Here is a 21,142-nt window from a genome sequence, read left to right as displayed (position 1 = left end):
AATTTGTTTTTGAATTATGGGCAGTTAATAAAAATACATAAAAATAACAAGCAAAATTTATTTACCTTTATATTTTACATTGTGAATAAGACGTTAATATATTGAATATACACCTTAAATTATTATGCGTATGGTGTAAAACATATTTACATAACTCGCTTAGTGCTACCTTCCACCATTTAGAACGAATTTGTGAATTCAATAATATTTTTAATTTAAAGAAATGCATTAAAATTTGGTTTTAAAAGAACAATGGATAGGTAGTTGTAAATAATAAATCATTTATGAGATCATAAAAAATATGCGTAACATAGGTAAGTAGTAAATTGCATTTATAAATAGGTAATCTTATGATTGTTACGGACGTCGTTTACCTAATACGGAAAAACACGGTACACGGATACATTTGTCTAACTGTTGCGGTAATATAATGGAAATAAACGATACAACAATGTCTCAATATTTTTTGTAAGTTAAAAGTCATAAAAAGATGACGGTTAAATAAAAACTACTATAGTTACTGATCTTATTTTTAAAAAGTAGGACTCATGTTGCAGTAAAATTACGAATCTTTCAGAATTAAAAACAAACCAATCTTTTTTAATCATGTTACGTATGTACCTAATTTCAAAAATCATTACTTTTCAAATTATATTTTTAGTTTTTATACAGTTTATTTTGCCTGCAAATTCTTTTATATTAATAATTTAATGCAACTGTAAGACAACATCTAACCGCATTTGAGCTGCACCAGGAGCTGCACGCTTTCAATCACAGAATTTATTAATTTTATTTTACAATTATTTTATTCACTAATTTTATAATAACGTATTGCTTACAATAATTGGGTGCTCTCACGATGATACTAATTTTGAGTTTTCTATGTTGATTAAATATTAGATAATCATATTTACTATTATGTAATTCAAATAAATAACAGGCAAATATATTTCGTCATCAAATAATTATTTTTTCGTAATATTTTTTAATTCGTATTAATTTCGTTATTTCAATCAAATACGTTTGCCCGTTATTGATTATTACGAAATACTTATTTTTATGAAGTCAGTTTAAATTTAAATCAAATGTAACAATATGTGCTAATAAAATATCGAATTAAACTAGCCAAATACTTGTAACGTTTAACTTGTTCACGGCATGTTGAACAACAGTTGACTGTAAATATGGACTAACATAGACTAATCACCACGGCCGAATGTTCATACTTAGATAATTTAAATTTTGACAGATTCGAAGGCACGGAAACGTAGATCTCAAGATCTTAAGTAATAAAACTATAGACAGAGAAATCAAACACATTCACACATCGATCGAGCGAGAAACAAATAAGCGACGTTTAAGAGTTAAGTTTTAGAAAATCAGTCTCAATGAACAGGCCATTATTTTTCATAATTTTTAGTTTTTATACTATTTTACATTTAGACGCATTCTAAGCTTTGAATACATATTTGTTAGATTGGGCAGGAAATAATGTACTATTGTTACCTTTTGAATGTATCTATGAGATTTTTCTATTTATTTTGGGAGTTAGGCTTTAAAATTAACAAAGTAAAGAATATGTGTGAACCGGCCTATATTTGCCTTTCACCACAGTTCGAAAGATATAGGTACTTTTTAAATTATTTTTGTTACAAAGAGAAAGCATTATTACTTTGCTATATTGTTTTAATTTAACGGATAATATTAATTTCTGTCTATGGCCACTTACGAAACTGATGTTGCAGTTAGTATATGAAATAGGACATTTAGACATATGCCTCGTTTCTTGTGGTTTCCTTACGAAATAACAATAAAATTATAAACATCGAACACATAGACAGTGACTTACTTAGGTATAAAAGATAACTGTATACATTAAATACGCATATTACGATATACATTGAAACGTAACACAGATATCTAAGTTTTGTTAGTGCACAAACAATGTCAGTCTTTGTACAGTCCAATCACATCAAATTATTGCTGAAACTGTAGGTATCTAAGCTTCTAAAGTACTGGTACAAATCTAACTTTACAAAGTGATAAATCAAAAGGAAAAAATAATTAGTTTTTTTCATTATCGTGACAGAATTGGATTATGTCTAAGAAAAAATAAAGTAATTACTAGGGATCTAAGGTATATGGAACGTTTTTTTAAGGTTTTTATATTATGTTACGGCTAACCTATACTAGGTCTTTCGATTATAGGTAAGTTTTCTATTCTGGCTTCAAATAAATATGCTTTAAGATACAACAGAACAGGGCACTAGTCTTTAGGATCTATGAAGGGGACTACAGGCTCGCAGTGTATGTTTATTTAGACGTAGATGCATCGAACTATTCTATTGGTGCGTCAAGTACATACTTATTCAAGATATCAATATATATCTTAACATATACCATGAGTGCTTATATTCATATATATGTGTATATAGTAGTAATTGTGCAATTGGTATACAGATTTTTTTGGGCCTTTCATTTTGTTTTATACTTACGATCTAAAACATTTTACATTGTAATATTATTTGTCAAGAAAAATGAAAAGACTTCTCTCGAATCCGATATTTACAATAATTAATAAGTTACATATTATATTTACATAACAGCAAAAGTGCGCAAAAAACGATTTCACAAAATATGCATTTGAGCAATACGTTTAATATATATTTACATAAAGCATTTTATACATAGTATATTTTAACAAAAACTACAAATTAAGCAAAATTAAACTTTTCAAACAACCAGATAGGTAGAGACTAAAAGAAACAGTTTAGTTCAATGTTATAAATGATAGCGTCAACTTGTATCCTACATTAAAGTACTTCACTACAGTTACTTACAGTAAAATATTGTTTCTACAAAATCTTCTACAAATAAGTTATTGCTATCGAGAAAATTATTTACAACATGAAGCTAAGTTACGTTTAGTTTGAGACATCAAAAGAGAACTGAAGGAAATTAAAACGTTCGATTTCCTAAATATTATACTTAATTAAAAAACAATAACATTTCTAGTATTCGTGTCGCTTAGTTTAATATATCACATTAGATTAGAATCTTGTATACTCATGTCGATTTGATAGTAGAACATGGAGATAATTTGTAATTTCCAAAAAGGGTTTAACTTTAACTTCAAAAACTTCTTTAGCGACTAATGTCATTCAAGAAAACATTTTTCAAATATGTGGTTTCTATGTGATTTTTATCCATATAACTTTAAATGAAATGGCACTGTATTCAGTAACACAAAAGATCTAAGTTCAGTCAGAATTGTCTTGTCCTGCGGCAGTGTTTAAAGTCCTCGTGTCTTCACTTATCAACGACCTATCGTAACGTCTTTGTCTTGTGATTTTAGGTCTTACTGCACTAAGTAGAGGAGCTGATATCGCGTGGCTGGGCACTCGGTTTAAGTCCTTCCGTCCTTGGAGTAGGGGCGAAGTGACGCTCGAGGACTCGTCTCCTTCGTCGTCGGAAAGAGCTGGGTAGCTTTCTTTCATTTTCAAGCTGCGCTCTAGCCGTCGGAGAAATCTGGAATGACCTATTTGATTAACAAAAACAGAAATATGTCTTATACTGGCGTACTGGACGTACTTAGGGATTCGAAAAGATTTTGAATTCAAAGTGAAAATTGGTCCTCCTTTCGTCTTTATGAGGGTTGATACATACCTTATTTGATTGCTTATCGTCCGCAACTTGTTAACCTTCTGTGGTTTTCTGGAGTCTTCAGTCAGATCCAAACTCGATGATATTTTAGACGACGTGTCCTGTAAGTTTAAAATAATATAAAAATATGCACATGCACTATTCTCGCTACGATTGGAACCGACTATAGTAAATACCATGCCTTTATATACATTTGTAAGTATGAACAGGTTGCATGAGTGTCTCTACACATTCAGAGATGACTAGTCTACATGATGATATAGTGAAATGAAATTTAATCATTCAATATGCAGACACATCTCTTTTTACATATAATTCATTCACATAATAGGTATATTTTACAAGGTTACACAGTAAAACTTAAAAAAATGAGTAAGTACTTAACAAATAAATTAAACACAAAGAACATAAACGCATAGAATCCGCAAATAACATTTTGAACACATGAGTTCTCAAAAAATGCAATATATTTGTTGGCTTAGCCCTGTTCTACATAAAATGATCAAACTTAGGTTATTGCTGCCATCATACAATCACCTCAGAACTACGGCATTTTTGTCTCCTGAGCGGTTTCCGCAAGCGCATCGGCTCACAAGGCTGAAAATAATCCAATACACCACTAAACCTACCGTCAAATCATTAAAAGAAGCTAAAATTATCAAAACATTGACAAATTATATTGATGAGAGTAACTGTGTAGATAAGAAAGTGCAGAGAAGATTTTATTTTTTTAATGTTTAATAGCTAATTTAGTCTTGGTGCCTTATTTTGTATTAGTGCTTTAATGAAGATTTAATAGTTTACATAAAAATACAAGATTTACACTTAAAATCACACTACAGAAGTATTTAAGTTAAGAACTTAATAAAATTTGTCAAAATGTATTTTATTAACATTGAGCTATTGTGCAAAAATAAATACAAAAAAGTGATCCAAGAGATTTTAAAACAATTAAAAAATACTAAGAACGAAATTTAAAATGCCCAATTTCGAAAAGTGACTGCGACATTTATTTTTTAAAGACCAATTTCATTTAGTTATTTTGTCAGTTTATTTAGAAAATTACATTTAAATGTGTATGTGAGATTATAAGAAAAATATTTACACCAAAAAAACGGACTAGACATTAAAGCAAGACTGCAAAAAAATATGCAAAATTGAAAAATACCTGCATATCCATATCAGGTTGCCTTAGTTCTCTAGCTGACGCGACAGATGCGACGCTGGCGTTCGACACGGAATCTTCTGATGATGATGACGTGGCCGGGGCTGGTGCTTGAGAGCGTGACCGTCTACGCCCGCCCTTACGACCCCGCGTGGATCCGTCTCGACAACCTGGCACCTGCGAGGTCGTGAGATGGAGATTATAGACTCAATTTACTGGTTATTTTAAGAGGACGAAAGAAGAGACCAAGGTTTGGAATTGAGGTATACTGATTAATGGAAGCAACGATGGTGGGGCTCTAGAGAAAGCTACACAGTTGGGGCTACTCCTAAATTCTGTCCGTTTCATCTGAAAGTTAATTTAGTACGACATTAACTGACCTCCAACAAGTTATGCATGGAGTGCGGCATGTGTGGCAGCGTGGACTTGGCGGTGCCGGCGACATCGTGCGACGCGGTGCGCGTGTTGCGTCGGTCGCGCTTCCGGCCGCTCTTCTTCTGGCAGTTACTGCCGAGCTTGCTGTTAGCCCCCTTCACGCAATCCGAACTCGGAAAGTCGTACAACCCGTCAGAATCTGTAAACGGCAGTTGTCTACCGTAAAATTGCGGTGAAAATCTCCCCAAACCAGTCTTGTCGCTCAACGGACTCTCGCTCCTCGAACTGACTGGACTCAGAGGTCTACTACCTTCTGATAACAAAGTGGGAGGCCTCAAGCTAGCCTTCTCGTCTAGTCCTCTCTCGACACTAACACACTTAACTATAGAACACTTGGTCACTCCACTAGGAGAGCACAGGGTCGCCTGCGGAACTTCTAAAGTCTCTTTCAGTGCAACTAGTTCCATCTCTTTCGCGCTCGTTGGTACGTCATCTACTCTCTCGTCTGTCCCTATGCCTTCGTCGTTGGATTCTAACAAGGGATCGTCGGATAACGTTTCGGAGTCGGATCGTCCTCGCCTACGTTCCTTACTGTCGTCGTTGGCCGCCGCCGGACTAGAGTTGGTCTTCATGAGCGGCCGCCTCCGCGACTGAAAGCAGGACGGGCCTCCGCCGGAGCCGGGGTCCTCCATCTCCGAAGGGCACAGAGGATTGCTCGAGCCGCAGCGCGAAGGTCCCGGGCTGGCCATGGAGCTGTACCCTGACGAGGATAGGTTCGACTCTGAGGGGGCGCGCTCTCCCCGCGCGGACATGGAGAAGGGGCTGAGGTAGCACATGTTGCCGGAGGGCGGGGGCGGCCGGGGGGACAGGGGCTCGTCGGACTCCTCGCTAGCGTTATACGTGACGGTGATGAGGGGGGGTGGCTGGAACTCTAGGTGCGGGGGGGTGCGGCGCGGCGGCGGCGAGCCAGGCGACGCGCGCTGCACCGTCAGCAGCGGCACGGCCAGCGCCAGCCGCGGCGGCGACGACTGCCCGGGGGACAGGCTGAGGCTAGGGGACTCGGTTACGTGGGTCGAAGATGTCGGCGTCGTCGTCGTGTCAGTGCTCAGCAGAGGTGGCCGTAGCTGAAATTGTCAATTAACATGTATTACCATTTTATTCCTTTCATTCGTTCGTATCATCGCGTCGTTATCGACGAATCGAACGTACCTTCAACCGCAAACCAGACGTAGACCTTTCCATCTTCGTTTCACACTTAATTTCATCTAGTTCATCTTCACTGGGCGACATGACAGTCGCAGTTGACTCGCTCTTAGCATCCATGTCTATACTAGCTCTCGGTAGTCTAGGGGACGGCAGAGGGGTGGGTAGGGGTGTCGGGAGGGGGGTCGGCAAGGGGGTGGGAAGCTCTCGTATCGGGGACAAGCACTTGTTGATCCCACTTGGTACTTCTAGAAGAATGGACGGTGGATGGAGTAAGTTGCTACCTGATGATGATGATTTGTGTGCACTTAGAGGGTCCAGAACCTGTAGATAGAGAAAGAGAGTAGGTACATCAAAGTGCATGTTGCATTGTATAATTTTTTAAATAGGGTTGCATGAATGAAGATGCGGAAATCGGATATTTACAGTCAGTATCGAAAGAATTGGGAAATAAAATATATTTTACGTTACCTGAATCTCAATAGTATTATGAGGTCTTGTGACAGGCGAGTCTGGTGCCAATGATGGTATATGTGATGATGCTATCGATATATCATCAGCATCCACCGTGTCATCTTGAGGAGACGACGCTGAAGGTGTACTGGACACAGACACTCCGCCTGACGATGCTCTGGATACTATCGCTGCCGATGACGATGAGAAATTTCGGAACATCGCCAAAATTGAGTCAGCACTTGAGATTTTTGGTTGTCTGTTAACAAAGTTAGGGGAATAAAATCATCGGGTTTTTATTGTATGACTTTATTATATTTAGATACAGACCTGGAATATTTCTTCAGTGCAGCATGTGTCAACGTCAAATCAAGACTCGACATAGAATCACTTCCTTGGTTGCTGGAAGTACTGTGAGGTGACCTGACTTCCACACCAGGTGATGGCGGCGTACTCGACGCCTTCGCTCTCACCCCTCTGTCCGCTATCACCGCCATGGGTATCGTTATAGTATTCACCATATCGACGTCAGAACTGGAGCTCATTTCAGCTGACACTTTATTCAGGAGTCTTGCAAAAGTGACCTTCTTCTCTAATTTAGGGTCTGATATGTGTCGCATGGAGGGTGACGTCGACGGTGTTGAAGCTTCACTCGCAAACGATGTCTCCTTGTTCTCATTGCCATAGTCCATGAACGCCGGCGCGCTCTCCACAGTGCTCAATGTTCGCTTCTCAGACATCTGTATCAGATCTCCCATCGTTATTTTCTTTGAATGATCGTTAGCAGTCGCAGGACTTATTAGTTGTTGCAAAATTTGCTTTTTCTCGGCAGCGTTTTTCTTAGTCGGCGTAGAATTATTGCGTTTTTTACGTGGTGATGGGGTGCCTGTATCGGAAAACTTATATGTAATAAATTATTAGGTAAACAAGGTTCGATGAGAAGCGACGACATCAAATGTTCATGACAAAAGCAACACAATATTCAGAAATTTAAAACGGGGAGTTAAACAACAAGTTAGTCTGAGAGATCATCATCATGCCTTGGATCTCAGTGCAGTCTAAGGAAGCCAATTCTTTAGGGTAAGTGCCAATAGTCAAAAAATTTTGGAAGTGCCAATAATAAGTATTTTCAGTAGTAGTGTTTTGTGTTTGTTTTCATGACAATGAGTATGGAGATGTTGATCTGTCATGTTGTATAGTTATTCGAACCATTAAAACATTTAAAGCAACATCTAAAGCACACATTGAAACAGTAACAACATTCGTTTCAATAACTATACAAAACGAATAAGACAATGTTTTGCTTTTAGAGATTTGCTTTCAGATCTCTACAGTGTTAAAGTAATTTGTTTAGGAAAGATTATCTAATAGAACAAAGTCAGGTATTTCAAATATACAAAACAATATCTGTGTGAATAGCATGCGAGCGACATTCATATATAGAAAGAGGGCCTTTGTATTTTCAATGATATTGATAAAGATTGCGTCTCAGAAACGAAAGGTATTAATTAAGAGGATAATGATGAAGATGAAAAAGCGATCAATATCATTGACAAAACAGAGGCCAGATTAGTTGGACGATCTAGAAAGGTGTCAACGAAGGAAGGAGCGGCTACAAAGATGCTGTGTTTGTGCTGTCAGGGGTGCACACATCGACATCGGAAGAAGTAAGTACGAGGGTAGCAGGCCATGTTACATTGGTCTTTGCATTCCACATAGAAATTTCATTCACAGCAGGAAACATCCAGTGCTAACCGTACCGGCCGCCGCGCGCTCCGCCGAGTGCGAAATGTATGCGATACGACATGACTGACAATGATGTTCGAATGTGAATAAAGCCCTGTGTCTAGAAGCAAATGAGCTGATCCGATATTCAAAGACTTTACATTTTGTGACTCTCAGTATTAGCATGAAGTAACATGATCAAGTTGCGCAGTCACAGGTTGAGACAAAAGGCTTTAAGCGTAAGAGTTTGATTCTTTAGAGTCATTTCATTAGTGTTCGTCTACAGTTTGAGTCTCTACTCTAAGTACATGACAGCTAACAGTTATTTAACAGTCAAAACATCTAGTAGATCAGAAACAGCAATAGATCAGTATCACTAATAAGATTCGACAATCATTCAGATTCTAATGTTTGATATTGTAATGCATAGCGGCCTAGTGTATGTATGAGTATCGCGGGTGCGGAGCGCGCGGTGTGCCGGTCGCTCCAGTCCTTACGTCCGGGCGGCGGCTTTAACAGATCGTCCAAGCTAAAGGTGCGCGCGGCTCGCGGGTGCGGCGCGAGCCCCGACACGGACGGCTTGCGGATACCCAGCCGCGTCAGCAGCGTGCGGTGCGGCGCCGCCTCCAGCAGCGGCGCTGTGGACAAACGCCGCGTCACGCCAGCTCGCCGCGCCGCCTCGCGCTACGCCTCCACGGTGGGCACGGCCGCGTAGCGCCGGCGTCCGCGCCCCCGCCCGCCGCCCGCCCCAGCCCGCGCTAGCCCCACACACATAGGATTGCCAGATACCAAACGTAGGACATCAATTTCGATGAGCGTGAATGTCTTCGTCATTCTGTCGGTCCGAGTCAGGTATGTTACAAATGAGTTATCATAATTCACATTGTCTAACTGGGATTTACTGTCACAATTTCAATTTTTGGCGTTAAACCAATCCGGGTAATCTTAACTTCTGGCAATCCTTTTTGACATAACTATGGCACGATTATTTTAACTTTACCGATCCGAGTCGCTCTTCCAGGACATATAAACATACTAAACATATAGACTACTTACTGTTTGCAGTGCGGGGCAAGTTAAAAGAACCGTGAATCGACGGACTCCATAAACCTGAGGAATGCATCTATGGATCGACAGTCAGCTAAGTCGAGACATGCACCAATGTAGCAATATGTACAGTCTATGTAACATTCAGTTTCTGGAACCGCAACAATAACACAGAAAAGAAGAAAGTCAAAGAAGAAAGAAAAGTAAAATTACGCAAAACGTGTCCTTACCATCCCAGAGACAGTGCGGTTATTGAGAAAATACATGAGTATAGCGGAAACAATTTGACAAAATGTTGAAATAAGCGTTATCGTACTGTGAGTCACAAATATACTCTCGTCGGACGGTCAAACTATATACCGTGTAGAGTGAGAGTGGCAAGCCGAACGGAACGTATTGAAAGTGTGCTTATGAAACAGGGGGGTTATTTTGGTAATTTGTAATATTTTTGGGTGAGAGTTCCTAAAGATTTGTCCTCCGTGGTTGTGCAGTGGTACTTACGTCTCGCGCAGCGGTCGGCCTCCTCGGCGAGGAGTTTCTCGATCTTCTCGGGGAAGTGGCGCTTGGCACACCACACGAGGCCAATCATGCCCAGCACTACGAACACCGTGATCAGCCCGAGCCAGAACGGCTCCTGCAGCATGCGCTGGCCCAGGCTAATAATGTTGGGGGACGGGTTTGGGGTCTCACATCTGACGAAAAAAAAGGATTGAAAGTCAAATCTTTTTTGAAGCCACATTCTTTCAGTCAGTGAATAACGGATCTATAACAGTTGTTTTTAAAGGTCAGAGTATAATTTTCTACATGTCGACAAACTTATTGATTACCAGCGTTGCACTTTGTTACTTTACATCATCAATTGTTTTTTCATCATCACAAGTCTTTTTGAGTCATAATTGGTAAAAAAATGCAAGATTTATTGATCTCCCGCTCCCTATCATATGGTCAATATCTGCCAAGTATTACTGACCTCTTCCCCTTCCACGAAGGATTACATTGGCACAGAAAGCCTCCGTCCCTCTCAGTGCAGGCGCCGCGGTTGTTACAAGGCTTGGACTGACAGGGGCGCACGCGCTCGGCGCAGCGCTTCCCTCGCCAGCCTCGGGCGCATGCACATGTCCACGCCTCTCCCGCCGAGCCTCCAGCCACCAGCGAACAGTTGCCGTACATGCACGGAGACCGCTCGCATGCCGTCACCAGGCAGAATATACCTGATGCATACATAATGCCGGGTTTTAGTAAAGCAATGCTCAGCTGCATCTAATTAGATTGGAAACCGACCCTAACATAGTTGGGAAAAAACTAGACATAATACCGGTTGAGTAGCGAAAATAATGTTATATCTAAATTATGAAGCCTTATATGTACGACTGGAGAAACCCGTAAAGAAAATAAATAACGAAAGGTAAAAAAAAGTAGACCTCGGAACAAAAGATACAAATCTTTTTTTTCCAGTAAATAAAAGCAGCTCGCTTTCAAAAAAATCACAAATATCCATTTGGAAGTTGATCATCATACCAGCATAATATCCAGCACACTGGCAGAAGCTTTTCGTCTCCTCCGTAGTACATCTGCCGTCATGTAGACAAGGGTTCGGATAGCAAGACTCCACGCTAGCCTCCTCAGATATTAGCAGGACCTTGCTGTGGTATTCAGGATCTGAAAGGCAGAGTAACATTAAAAGAAAATTCTGGATCGGCTTATGACTTTGATTGCCATTTATATTGAATAGCTAATGCCATGGGATAGTAAGACATATTTGATGAATAACAGCTTTAAGTTGGTTTACCTAATGGACGATTTCTATTAGAATAAAAATCGGAAGAAGAAAATGGGACACAAATGCAAGATTTATTTTACAAAGAAATCTTCCTACTTTCTTCAATATTCGTTAAGCCAAATTTCTTGATACAACATATCTTATAAATCCTCTTACCTTCCTTGACCATGAGTGCGACATCCATATTAACGCCTTGCTCGCCAGCATGCTGTGTCAAGCTGAGCGAGTGCAGGTACGAGTTGATGACGAGCGGCGCGCGCGGCTCCAGCTTCCTCTTGCTCCTGTCCACCTCGCACAGAGTCCATTCTGTCCCGTTGTTGTCTGTGTAGCTGTCTTTTACCTGTACAGTATTATCAAAGTTATGAAGATGACTTTTTATCAGCAGGCTGCGGTCTTTTAGATAACGCACGGGCATTAATCAACAAGTGTCTGTAAGGGCCAGACTTCTTCATGCATGATATTTTCTAGCCTCTTTATTCAGTGATTAGAGAGCCCCTTGAAAAGCACTTATTTTTTATATTTTTTATTCCTTTACATCAGGCAACTAAGGCCAGGATACTTAAAAACTGACAAATATTTGACAGATTTTTTATTATTCGTTCTTTACAGTGTAGGTTACCTTAACTTCTCGCTCACCATCATAACCATAACACACAAGTTAAGTATGAAAAGTATAGTTCAACATACCTGTATCCACCCCCTCCCGGGCCCACAGGGCCAGGCCTCATCAGCAGTTGTCACCAGCGTGGTGGCGGAGAAAGCCAGCGTCAGGGTGTGCTGATGGGGCGCGACCAGTCGCGTGCGCAGTGCGGCGCGAGGCGGCGCGGCTTGCGGCCAGTTGGGCGCCGCCAGTCGCCCGTCCGCGCCCGCCGAGACCTCCACCACGTGAGACGCGTTGAGGTAGCTTACTGGAAATAATACGGGTGTTTTTGAGGCAGCCTATTTGTGGCATATTCATTAAGATAGAGTCTAACATCATTTAGTTACGTCAAGGGTGTTCAAACTCACAACTGCAGCCCGCAGGTTCGTATTTCATTATTAATTTTGTATCATGTACACATCTAAAATCTAAAAAAAATTACAATTCTTCGCTCTTTGACGCTTTATGGTTGTATTCCGGATTATTGTACAGCATTCACCTTAATGCTGAAGGAACTGTACCGACGCATCAGAAAAAGAGATAAAATTGCTATACTCACTAGTCTTAAAATAAGCTATAAACCCCGGTCCGGTAACATTTTCGCCGGTTTTGATCCTCAACCTTAGCACTTCTGACTGAGACACGAAGAGGCCATTGGTCAGTATTTTGGGGTTCACAAACGGTCTTATTGGCGGGTTCTGCAGGTCTATCTGAACGTCAATGAAGGAATCTTCAGGGATCGAGTCGGAGACGTTGATTGGAACTCCTTTTGCGAACACTCCGTAGCCGAAATCGAAGTGGCTGATGTTTAGGAAAACGCGCTTGCCTGGAAGCAAGGGGTGAGTTGATTTGGTAGCAGTTTTACATAAATTCAGTTTTACATAAACTCTGTGTTATATACCGGCTGTTGCACAAAGCTCCTTTAAAGTTAAAAATTCATTAAATCTATTGCTGTCACTTTTTATTTTATTGACAAAGAAGCTGACGGATAAAGTTGATTCTGACCGAAGAAGATACAATGTTGTTGTAAAGATTGGGAAAAAGGCTCGGAGGATGAAGATACAATGTATTTTTGTAAACAATATGCTAAAATACGTATCAGTTCAGAAACTTCCCATGTGTATTTAAGGTTAAATGATCATACATACCTGTAGGAGCTAAAATATCGATGGTACAATCCAGATTGGGCAGCAGAAAGTGAGGGTAGTTGGGACTTCTGAGGACACCTTCCTTTGAAGTGAAGGTCTGCGAGGGACAGCCCACCAGCTCCACAGCGCGCCAGGATACAGAGAATCCAGATCCTTGGGTACTGGGCAGAAAATACTCGCATTTTAGACCTTATGACAGAGGATAATTTACGGCAGTTACGTTAATTTAAATAAATTTGTAATTCGTCTAAAACAAATACTCAATATTGTGACATACCTATCTTGTATTTCTATTTGTGTAATTAATGAGCCATATCTGTCTACTGTCTACGGACAAAACGTCATTCGTATCTTTTTATTATACTGGTTTACTACGACCTAACTTTCGTAGATAATGTAAGTATTATTTTCTAAATTTTTATAGTTCATTATCGTGCAGTTTTTTCCAAAAGTCCACTCACGTGTAATCAGAATGGAAGTACAGCACAGCTTTGTTAGTGGCAGCGACCCAGCGCGCCTCCCCCACAGAACCACAGTATCTCGATGACTTCATGTTCCACGAGTCACGGAGCTGAAACATTAAGGGAATAGAAACGCCAAACGATTTAATAACGGCTACTTCTTTACCATCCAAAGGTAGACTATAGAGAACACTTTTTAAGCTAACTTTATAATATCCTGGTCGGAAACAGAAATGAAGTTGAACGCGAGAGCAAATTTTTGTTTCAATTTCAGTGCCTCTGAATCTGAAAATTTAGAAATACATTTCAGATACCGAAGCAGTGAAATTATACCACTAATACCTTAGGAAAACTAAATTGAATTTGGTAAAAAAAAAACGATCAATCATCTCTGTTTCTTTAGGTAGGTATCGCAATTTATATTTGTAATTAGAATCTTGGGAATTTCCTCCAATCTGCAGCGAGTATCCTTCAGCATTAAAATTAAATTCTAATTTGTACCTTTCGGCCATTATTAATTCCCTCGAACGCTACAGCTTACGGCAAAAGATGCGGAATAGCAATTCGTAATGGAATTTTTATTGGATATTTACCTTCGTTTACTTGGAATATTTCAATCACATAAATATGTATTTTTCATAATTTAAAATGTTTCGGAATTTCAGATCTGGGCGTATTATGTTTATTGTATTGTAATTCCCATTTATATGCTGATGACTATTGTAAATAGTAAGTAATATCTTATTTTATGCATTGTTTTTTTAAGAACTAGTTACTACAGAAAAATAAATAAAAGGGTAAGTAATACGTACCTCAACAAAATCATAAAGGCAATCCTTTTGGTATTCCAAGTCTATGTTTTCAAAAACAAATACGAGTCGTGTATCCGCGGGCCCCACCACGTGTACCCAGAAATCGAGGTCGTTGTCATACATTCCAGGGTGATTTGGGCTTGTTAATACACCTGGAAGAAGTTTTATTCTGTGGTCCCACGTTGGGTGCCATTTCAAATAATGGCGCCCAAAGTGGGACAAGATTCGTTCCATCCTTATTATCCTTCATTTGTCAGTTACGATTCGATCTACATACTTAATTAGCTGCCTTAAAAAATAACTTAAGATATGTAAATATCGTTTCGTTATACCTGAAGTTCCTTCAACGGTCCTGTTCTTAACGATATGTTCGGGGTTAAGTCGTCGCTTGCACACATACCCTCCTGTCACGCCACACTTATGTAGAGTCCAAAACAATCCACTAGGTAGTGACGGCACTGGTGATGATTTCCACTGGAAACGTTAAAATGAGGAAAAAGATTTTCATGAAAGATATTGTGTAGGTAAATACTTGAGCTCAATAACGCTAAATAATTCATTGTCAAACGCATAAATCCTAGGATAAGCCTTTGTATCTATTGGCTTATTTCTTAATCGCTGTCATCTTAAAATCTTAACAAGGACTTATAATATTTATCAAAAGGTTTTATTCAAGTTTGTAATTTCGATGAAATTAATTAGAATTAATCCGCTTTAAGGTTAATATTAACATCAATTAGAAAAATGCTCACATAAAAAACAAATTATAAATTCCAAAATCACTTACCTGAATACCCAAACACGCATCAGCAACTTCCTCAGTATCATTATACGGCGGCCATCCTTGGTACCCTAAAGCGCTTCCATCGATCCAGCTCAAGCTATCGCCATCTTCTCCCCCCTGACGGGCTCCGAGCCAGTAGACGGACCCAGCGCTGTAGTCGCTGCTTTGTCGTATACCTGATACTATGAAGCGTTCTTCGTCTGCTGAGTGGACTGATGATAGATGCATGTTCAGGCCTTCGCACACCTGGGGGTGAGTGATGAGGTTGGGTTTAGATTTATTTGGCAGCATTAATATGTTTTTGTTTTAACATTTTGGATGGCAAAATAGTAGTTCAATAGGATTTCTAATAAAGCTAAGGAATGTTTAAAGAGAAAGTTTAGCATATATTTAAAATTAATAATACATATAGATACAATGGTTACGTAGTTGACCAATTTCGTTGCCTCATGCTTTCAGAATTATATGAACGGAAAATTAGATAATATAATATGATATTAGATATTATAATAGATTATGCTGAGCGTTGCCCCTTTTCACGCATAAGTGACGCAGCTGCAGCGCTTTTCTTTTTTGTTTCACTGTTTGTTTTGTCCATTGTTTTAATTGTTTGTATTTGTGTGTGTTTGTTTTCTGCGTCATTTGTGTGTTAAATAAATGGTTTTTCTTTCTTTCTTTCTTTTCTTTCTATAATCATCCTATTTAATGACATGTTCAAATCATAGCACTATAAATTCTTAGTAAATACGTTATGAAAAGAAAAATATTCAAATTCGTTTCCAAATTCAAAACCAGTAAAAAGACAAAAGTAAAGCAATCAGTCTCACCCTGTCGCTAAGTACGGCAGAAGTAATGGCGTTGTAAACGAAAGGTCGAAACAAAATGTTCGCAGCGAAAGGATTAACGCTAAACCCTACCATTAATTCTTAGAAAATTATAATTTAACGAGCAACCGAACTGAAACAAAAGTTCTGCAACTTTGTTGTTCTGATTACTTGTAAAGTGTAATCAATCTTTGTTGGACTAGTGAAGCGTCCTGGATTTAGGCCTTGTTTATCTAATTTAAATGATAACGGATCCCAGATCTTGGTTTGGCATTTTGAAAGTGGGGTCTCGCTACCACTTCTAGTTCTATAGTAGTTTAATCTATCAGTTATTGATTTATAAGGTCTTTAAATAAGCTAGATTTCGAGGTCGGGATAGGTGACTGGGTCAAACTAACTACTACACTACAGCTGCACCATATTATTCTAGAAAATTCTGGTACTGTAAATATACGTATGCACTCTTACGAAGTCTGATTCCTTAATCCTCCAATCGTGTATCTGTCACCTCTGGTACATTGTCCACCATAAAATAAATAGCCTGCCATATTCTGAGGTGCCCTTTATTCAAGGCAACATTGTGTGTAACACAAGGGATGTAGGACATAAATCATTTAGGATTACACGACAGCGTCCAGGGCTTATCTTTATGGCGTTGTTATAAAGTGGCTTCCTTGCCTCGTATCTTAAAGAATAATAATGTTATGGTGGTCCGCAGATTATGGGGGATACAATTACAAGGTTCGTTCTTTCCTATTGTTATCTGGAGGTCGTCTATTAGATTTTTATTCATGTAAGTAATGAACTTCGTGATCATTGTGTGATGTAGGGTCGACAACTCTGAACATCGCGCGAGTTTCTATGCAAGGATAAATAGGTACCACCCAAAACAAAAATGTGAAAGACTGCCAAGTTCGATAATATGGGAATGCTTCGCCTATAAAAGAAGTGAGATCTGAATAAGTACCAAGTTCCATACACATACCTCAGTTAAAAATAGTTACTTTTTAATGATGTTACTTGGAAAGTTTTCATACACCTTGTTATAAACCTACTAAACGCAATGAATCAAGTATTTAATTTTCTATTAAAACTTGCCAAGTAACATCATTAAAAAGTAACTATTTTTAACTGAGGTATGTGTATGGAACTTGGTACTTATTCAGATCTCACTTCTTTTATAGGCGAAGCATTCCCATATTATCGAACTTGGCAGTCTTTCACATTTTTGTTTTGGGTGGGATTTCATTTATTTTTGTAAGGTTGTTTATTTTATTTCTTTCTTATGATGAAGTTAGTTAAAGGAATGTCTCATTTATACTATCTTTTAGATTTTTTAATATGCACTATGTTTCTTACAAAGAAATGAACTAGATTAACTAAATGGACTAGATTTACCAACTGACTGACATGACATGTTATCATATATTATGTTCGTGGATCAAAGTTACACATTCGTTATTTTCGAAAGTGATTCTCACTTGGCCGTTTTCAGATTTTTATTTTACTTCTAACTACACTATTTTACTTCTAACTAAACTAAATACAAACCATTCGAAGATATATTATTTAAATATAGATAAATTTAGTTCGTTTTAGTTCCTTAGGGGTATTTTACACCGGGTATAAAACACCTTCATTATTTTGAAACCGACTCACACTTGGCCATTTTCAGATTTTTCCCTTTACCTTGACATAAAGACCTACCTCCATGCCAAATTTCAAGTCAATACGACCATTGGAAGTGGTCTAGGTTTTTGATGAGTGAGTCAGTGAATCAGTCAGTCAGTGAGTGTATAGTAAAAATAGCGATTTTCTGACGTCAATATCTCAAGACCTACAATAGGTATATTAATGAAATTTTGTATTTTAGATAAGTGAGGGGGTCTCAATAGATACTAGAAATTTGATATGCGTAAATAAAATAGATTTTGAGTTACAGGGGGGTCGAATTTGGCCCGAAATGGTTCGTGTAATATAACCCACGGCCGGTGTGTCGCTTTTTTTGCTCGAACTTGGCGGACACACTGCCGTGTGTCTAGATCAGAGGGACAGTCTATGCTCGGAAGCTAGTTACGGGCCGCCATTAAGCTTGGTGTTAACTGTAAATAGTTTCGTAGACATACCTGTTTAGAAGTGGCCCAGGAGGCTTTTGGGTATCCGGAGAAGAGGTAGCAGTGTCCATTGAACAGCACTTGTTTTGAGTCCATACACGATTGCGCTGTCAACAAAAACCATATGTTATTCATTGAAATTAGAATACTATGATTACACTGTATTTAAGTGAAAACACAACATATTCATAAAAGAAATAAGTAATTTTAGGCGCTGTAAAGTTTCACTTTGATTTTATTTTTTTTCGTTTTCATTGTTTATATTTAAAAATTAATTTTTAATACTTGCTCTTTGTGTGAGCTTGAAAATACATGTGTTGTTCGCAGGTGGGGTGCAAACAATGAATGCACGGCACAGTGTATACGCTTTGTTTTACGCGGTATAATCATTTTCTAAGCTCATAGCTTGCTGTCTTATTGGATGGGAAATGGGGTAGAAAGAACACATATGTGTCTAAATAAACTAGTTAGTCAAGTAGACTACTTTCCGCCAGCGGTTCTGCTCGGTCCATTTTTTGCAAATTAGTCCGGTAGTTCCAGAGATTAGCGCGTTCCTGCGAATAAAAGCTCAATTTGGTCACTGGTCAAAATTAGAGAACTGAAGGACACTGTTCATTACGGGAAATATTTCTTTATTTTCTGCTGTACATTGTAGATCACCCACATAAGGCTCTAATAATGCAATATAAGCTAAATGACACGAAGAAGGCGACATTACGGCATTTTCGCGGCGACCGCGTGGGCCGCATGAAATATTTATAAGTTTAGTGATCGGTGCTCTCTGCCACTTGGCGCGCAATGGCTCGTGTAATCTCGTTGCCAGGTGTAATGCGAGCAATTTTGGACACATTTGTTGCGGTAATATGTTACTTAAGGGCGAATATTGCGCAGCAAAATGTGAGTAATGTAATAGATTTCCGACGTGTAGGTACACCGGTTCTCATTTGTTCGCAATTGGATCCTTGTCACTTGCAATTGGCAACCTCAGAAAGTTTGTAAAATTAACCTTCATACGCGACCAAGTTTCAAAGAATGTAGGTACAAAGAAGTTCATACAAAACCAAAATGAAAAGCCAGTAGGAACTTTCAAAATTGAGCTTTCTAAAGAAAACACGCTCTTATTAAGTATTTACTTCCAACCACACAAAACGGCGGCATTTTATCTCATTAAGAACAAGAACTACAAACTGGCACCTAATTAGTGTGGCAAGCGCTAAAAAGTGTTTTAATTAAAAGATTCGCGCGCAATGATTCTGTGATAGGGCAATAAAAATGTTCGGATATAATCATTAGCTGGATGCGAGTGGACAAAGGCCGAAACAGAGGCGACACCAACACGTTGTCGACAGCGAATTTTAATAAACTTTGCACTGTGCAGGGAATTCAGTAGGTTGATGATTGTAAAATTTGTTTGAATGTGCTAATCTCAGGAAATACAAGATCGATTTCAAAAAATAATTCAATGTAAAATAGCCTATTTATCAGAAAAGGTATAAGCTACTTTACATTGAATTGACGCGGATTAGTTCCCATGGCTCGCGGATGAAACCGCTTGCGGAAGCTATCGTTACTTTCTAATGGGTATTTCTCTTAAAATTATAACTGATATAACATAAATTAAGAATAGCCATTGAACAGATTTTATTAATATTTATTGTAGTAGGTAACTCCATTATCTAAAGATAAATAATTTATGTGCTGAAAAAAATACGTATGTAAGTAAAATAAGTTACGAGCTATGTCGTGTATTAAAATATGTGAAAATGATGATCTCCAGCGCGCGGTAAGTGGCCAGAAAATTGAAGTTTAATTGACTTTATAACCCGTAAAGGCAATATTAATGGATTTATTGTTGACTGAGTATATCGCCGGATACTATTAAGCAAATGGTATAAGCTTTAAAACTGGATAAACGTGGCCAAAGTAAAATAATTTCATGAGGTTTTTCACTTCGATAATTACCTACTCTGAATGAAACCAGATTCAAACAGAAGAAGATAGAGAAACCAGTCACGTGACTTCGTTATAAAAAAATTCTGCAGTTTAAAGTGTGTAGATGCACTCATTTTACCTGATCTGAAAGTATCACTTACATAGATTCGATACTTACCTTACATTGTAGGTAACCCACAGAGTGTGTTTTACACCAAGCTTGCTTTAAGATTCCTATCCTCAACAACATAGAGCGAACATCTTAAACACTAGCCTACTGATTCTCGCACGCTGTACAATTTGAGTTTTAATTGGGACGCGCCCCCTCTAAATATTAAATGACGGTAAAAAGGGAACGTCTAAGCTCAGGCCGGCTTTGTTTTGTTTAAGTTTCCTTTTTGAATAATTAATTGAGAATTCCTCGTAGGACATCGCTGATTAATTTTGTTACTGCTCCGATTTTCGTAACGTGTGGGCCACGGCAATTATGACGGTCGCTGCAAAATTACATTATTGTTTACATAATGGAAATGTGTTTGAAATTATCTAGGTTAATTAAAATGGCGTATCTGGGGCTCGAACTATTAAATTGACACAAATATGAAGAGGCTTTGTACAGCGCTGTGTCCTACATTCAATTGTTTGTATGTGTATAAAACTTGCACACAGCTATTGCAGAACTATCAGAACAAGAGAAATAGGTAACGCTAGAATGGTAAATTCTAGCCTTAAACTCAACCACCCATCACAAAAGCTTTGACATCGTACGTCATGATAATTAACAGTGCCTTTACAACTCAAGCATCGACTGTTCTACTATCTCTCGCACAAAAATAAAATTTTAATACAGCGAGCACTTAAAACACAACACATGTACTCAAACCTTGCTTTTACCGACGTATCAAAGGTGCTCGTTAGATCAAATTATGTTCAACAGTTCAGCTTCCAGAAAAAAAAAGTCGGCAAAAATGCGCCCCCTCGTTAACTAGTTTCATTCATCCATTCACTCGTTCGCG

General features: G+C 38.6%; 1 protein-coding gene across 1 annotated transcript in view; it reads right to left on the bottom strand.

Annotated features, from left to right (window-relative positions):
* Nucleotides 1-38: 38 nt before the first annotated feature.
* The window catches only part of LOC124634845, a 258,449-nt gene continuing 237,345 nt past the window's right edge, over nt 39-21,142 (bottom strand). Inside the window, exons 11-29 of the mRNA XM_047170496.1 lie at nt 18,207-18,301; nt 15,260-15,502; nt 14,805-14,946; nt 14,473-14,624; nt 13,661-13,770; nt 13,200-13,360; nt 12,611-12,877; nt 12,099-12,319; nt 11,568-11,751; nt 11,150-11,290; nt 10,602-10,842; nt 10,133-10,323; nt 7,190-7,745; nt 6,878-7,118; nt 6,413-6,730; nt 5,209-6,327; nt 4,832-5,005; nt 3,667-3,764; nt 39-3,528 (exon numbers count right to left, since the gene is read on the bottom strand). Coding sequence (XP_047026452.1) covers nt 3,261-3,528; nt 3,667-3,764; nt 4,832-5,005; nt 5,209-6,327; nt 6,413-6,730; nt 6,878-7,118; nt 7,190-7,745; nt 10,133-10,323; nt 10,602-10,842; nt 11,150-11,290; nt 11,568-11,751; nt 12,099-12,319; nt 12,611-12,877; nt 13,200-13,360; nt 13,661-13,770; nt 14,473-14,624; nt 14,805-14,946; nt 15,260-15,502; nt 18,207-18,301 — 4,922 coding nt within the window. The 3' untranslated portion in view covers nt 39-3,260. The remainder of the gene's footprint in view (nt 3,529-3,666; nt 3,765-4,831; nt 5,006-5,208; nt 6,328-6,412; nt 6,731-6,877; nt 7,119-7,189; nt 7,746-10,132; nt 10,324-10,601; nt 10,843-11,149; nt 11,291-11,567; nt 11,752-12,098; nt 12,320-12,610; nt 12,878-13,199; nt 13,361-13,660; nt 13,771-14,472; nt 14,625-14,804; nt 14,947-15,259; nt 15,503-18,206; nt 18,302-21,142) is intronic.

Source organism: Helicoverpa zea, chromosome 12 (genome assembly GCF_022581195.2).
Source record: "Helicoverpa zea isolate HzStark_Cry1AcR chromosome 12, ilHelZeax1.1, whole genome shotgun sequence".
In the NCBI taxonomy this organism is placed as follows: domain Eukaryota; kingdom Metazoa; phylum Arthropoda; class Insecta; order Lepidoptera; family Noctuidae; genus Helicoverpa; species Helicoverpa zea.
The sequence above is the reverse complement of the archived record's forward strand: the minus strand, read 5'-3'. Positions and strand labels throughout refer to the sequence as shown.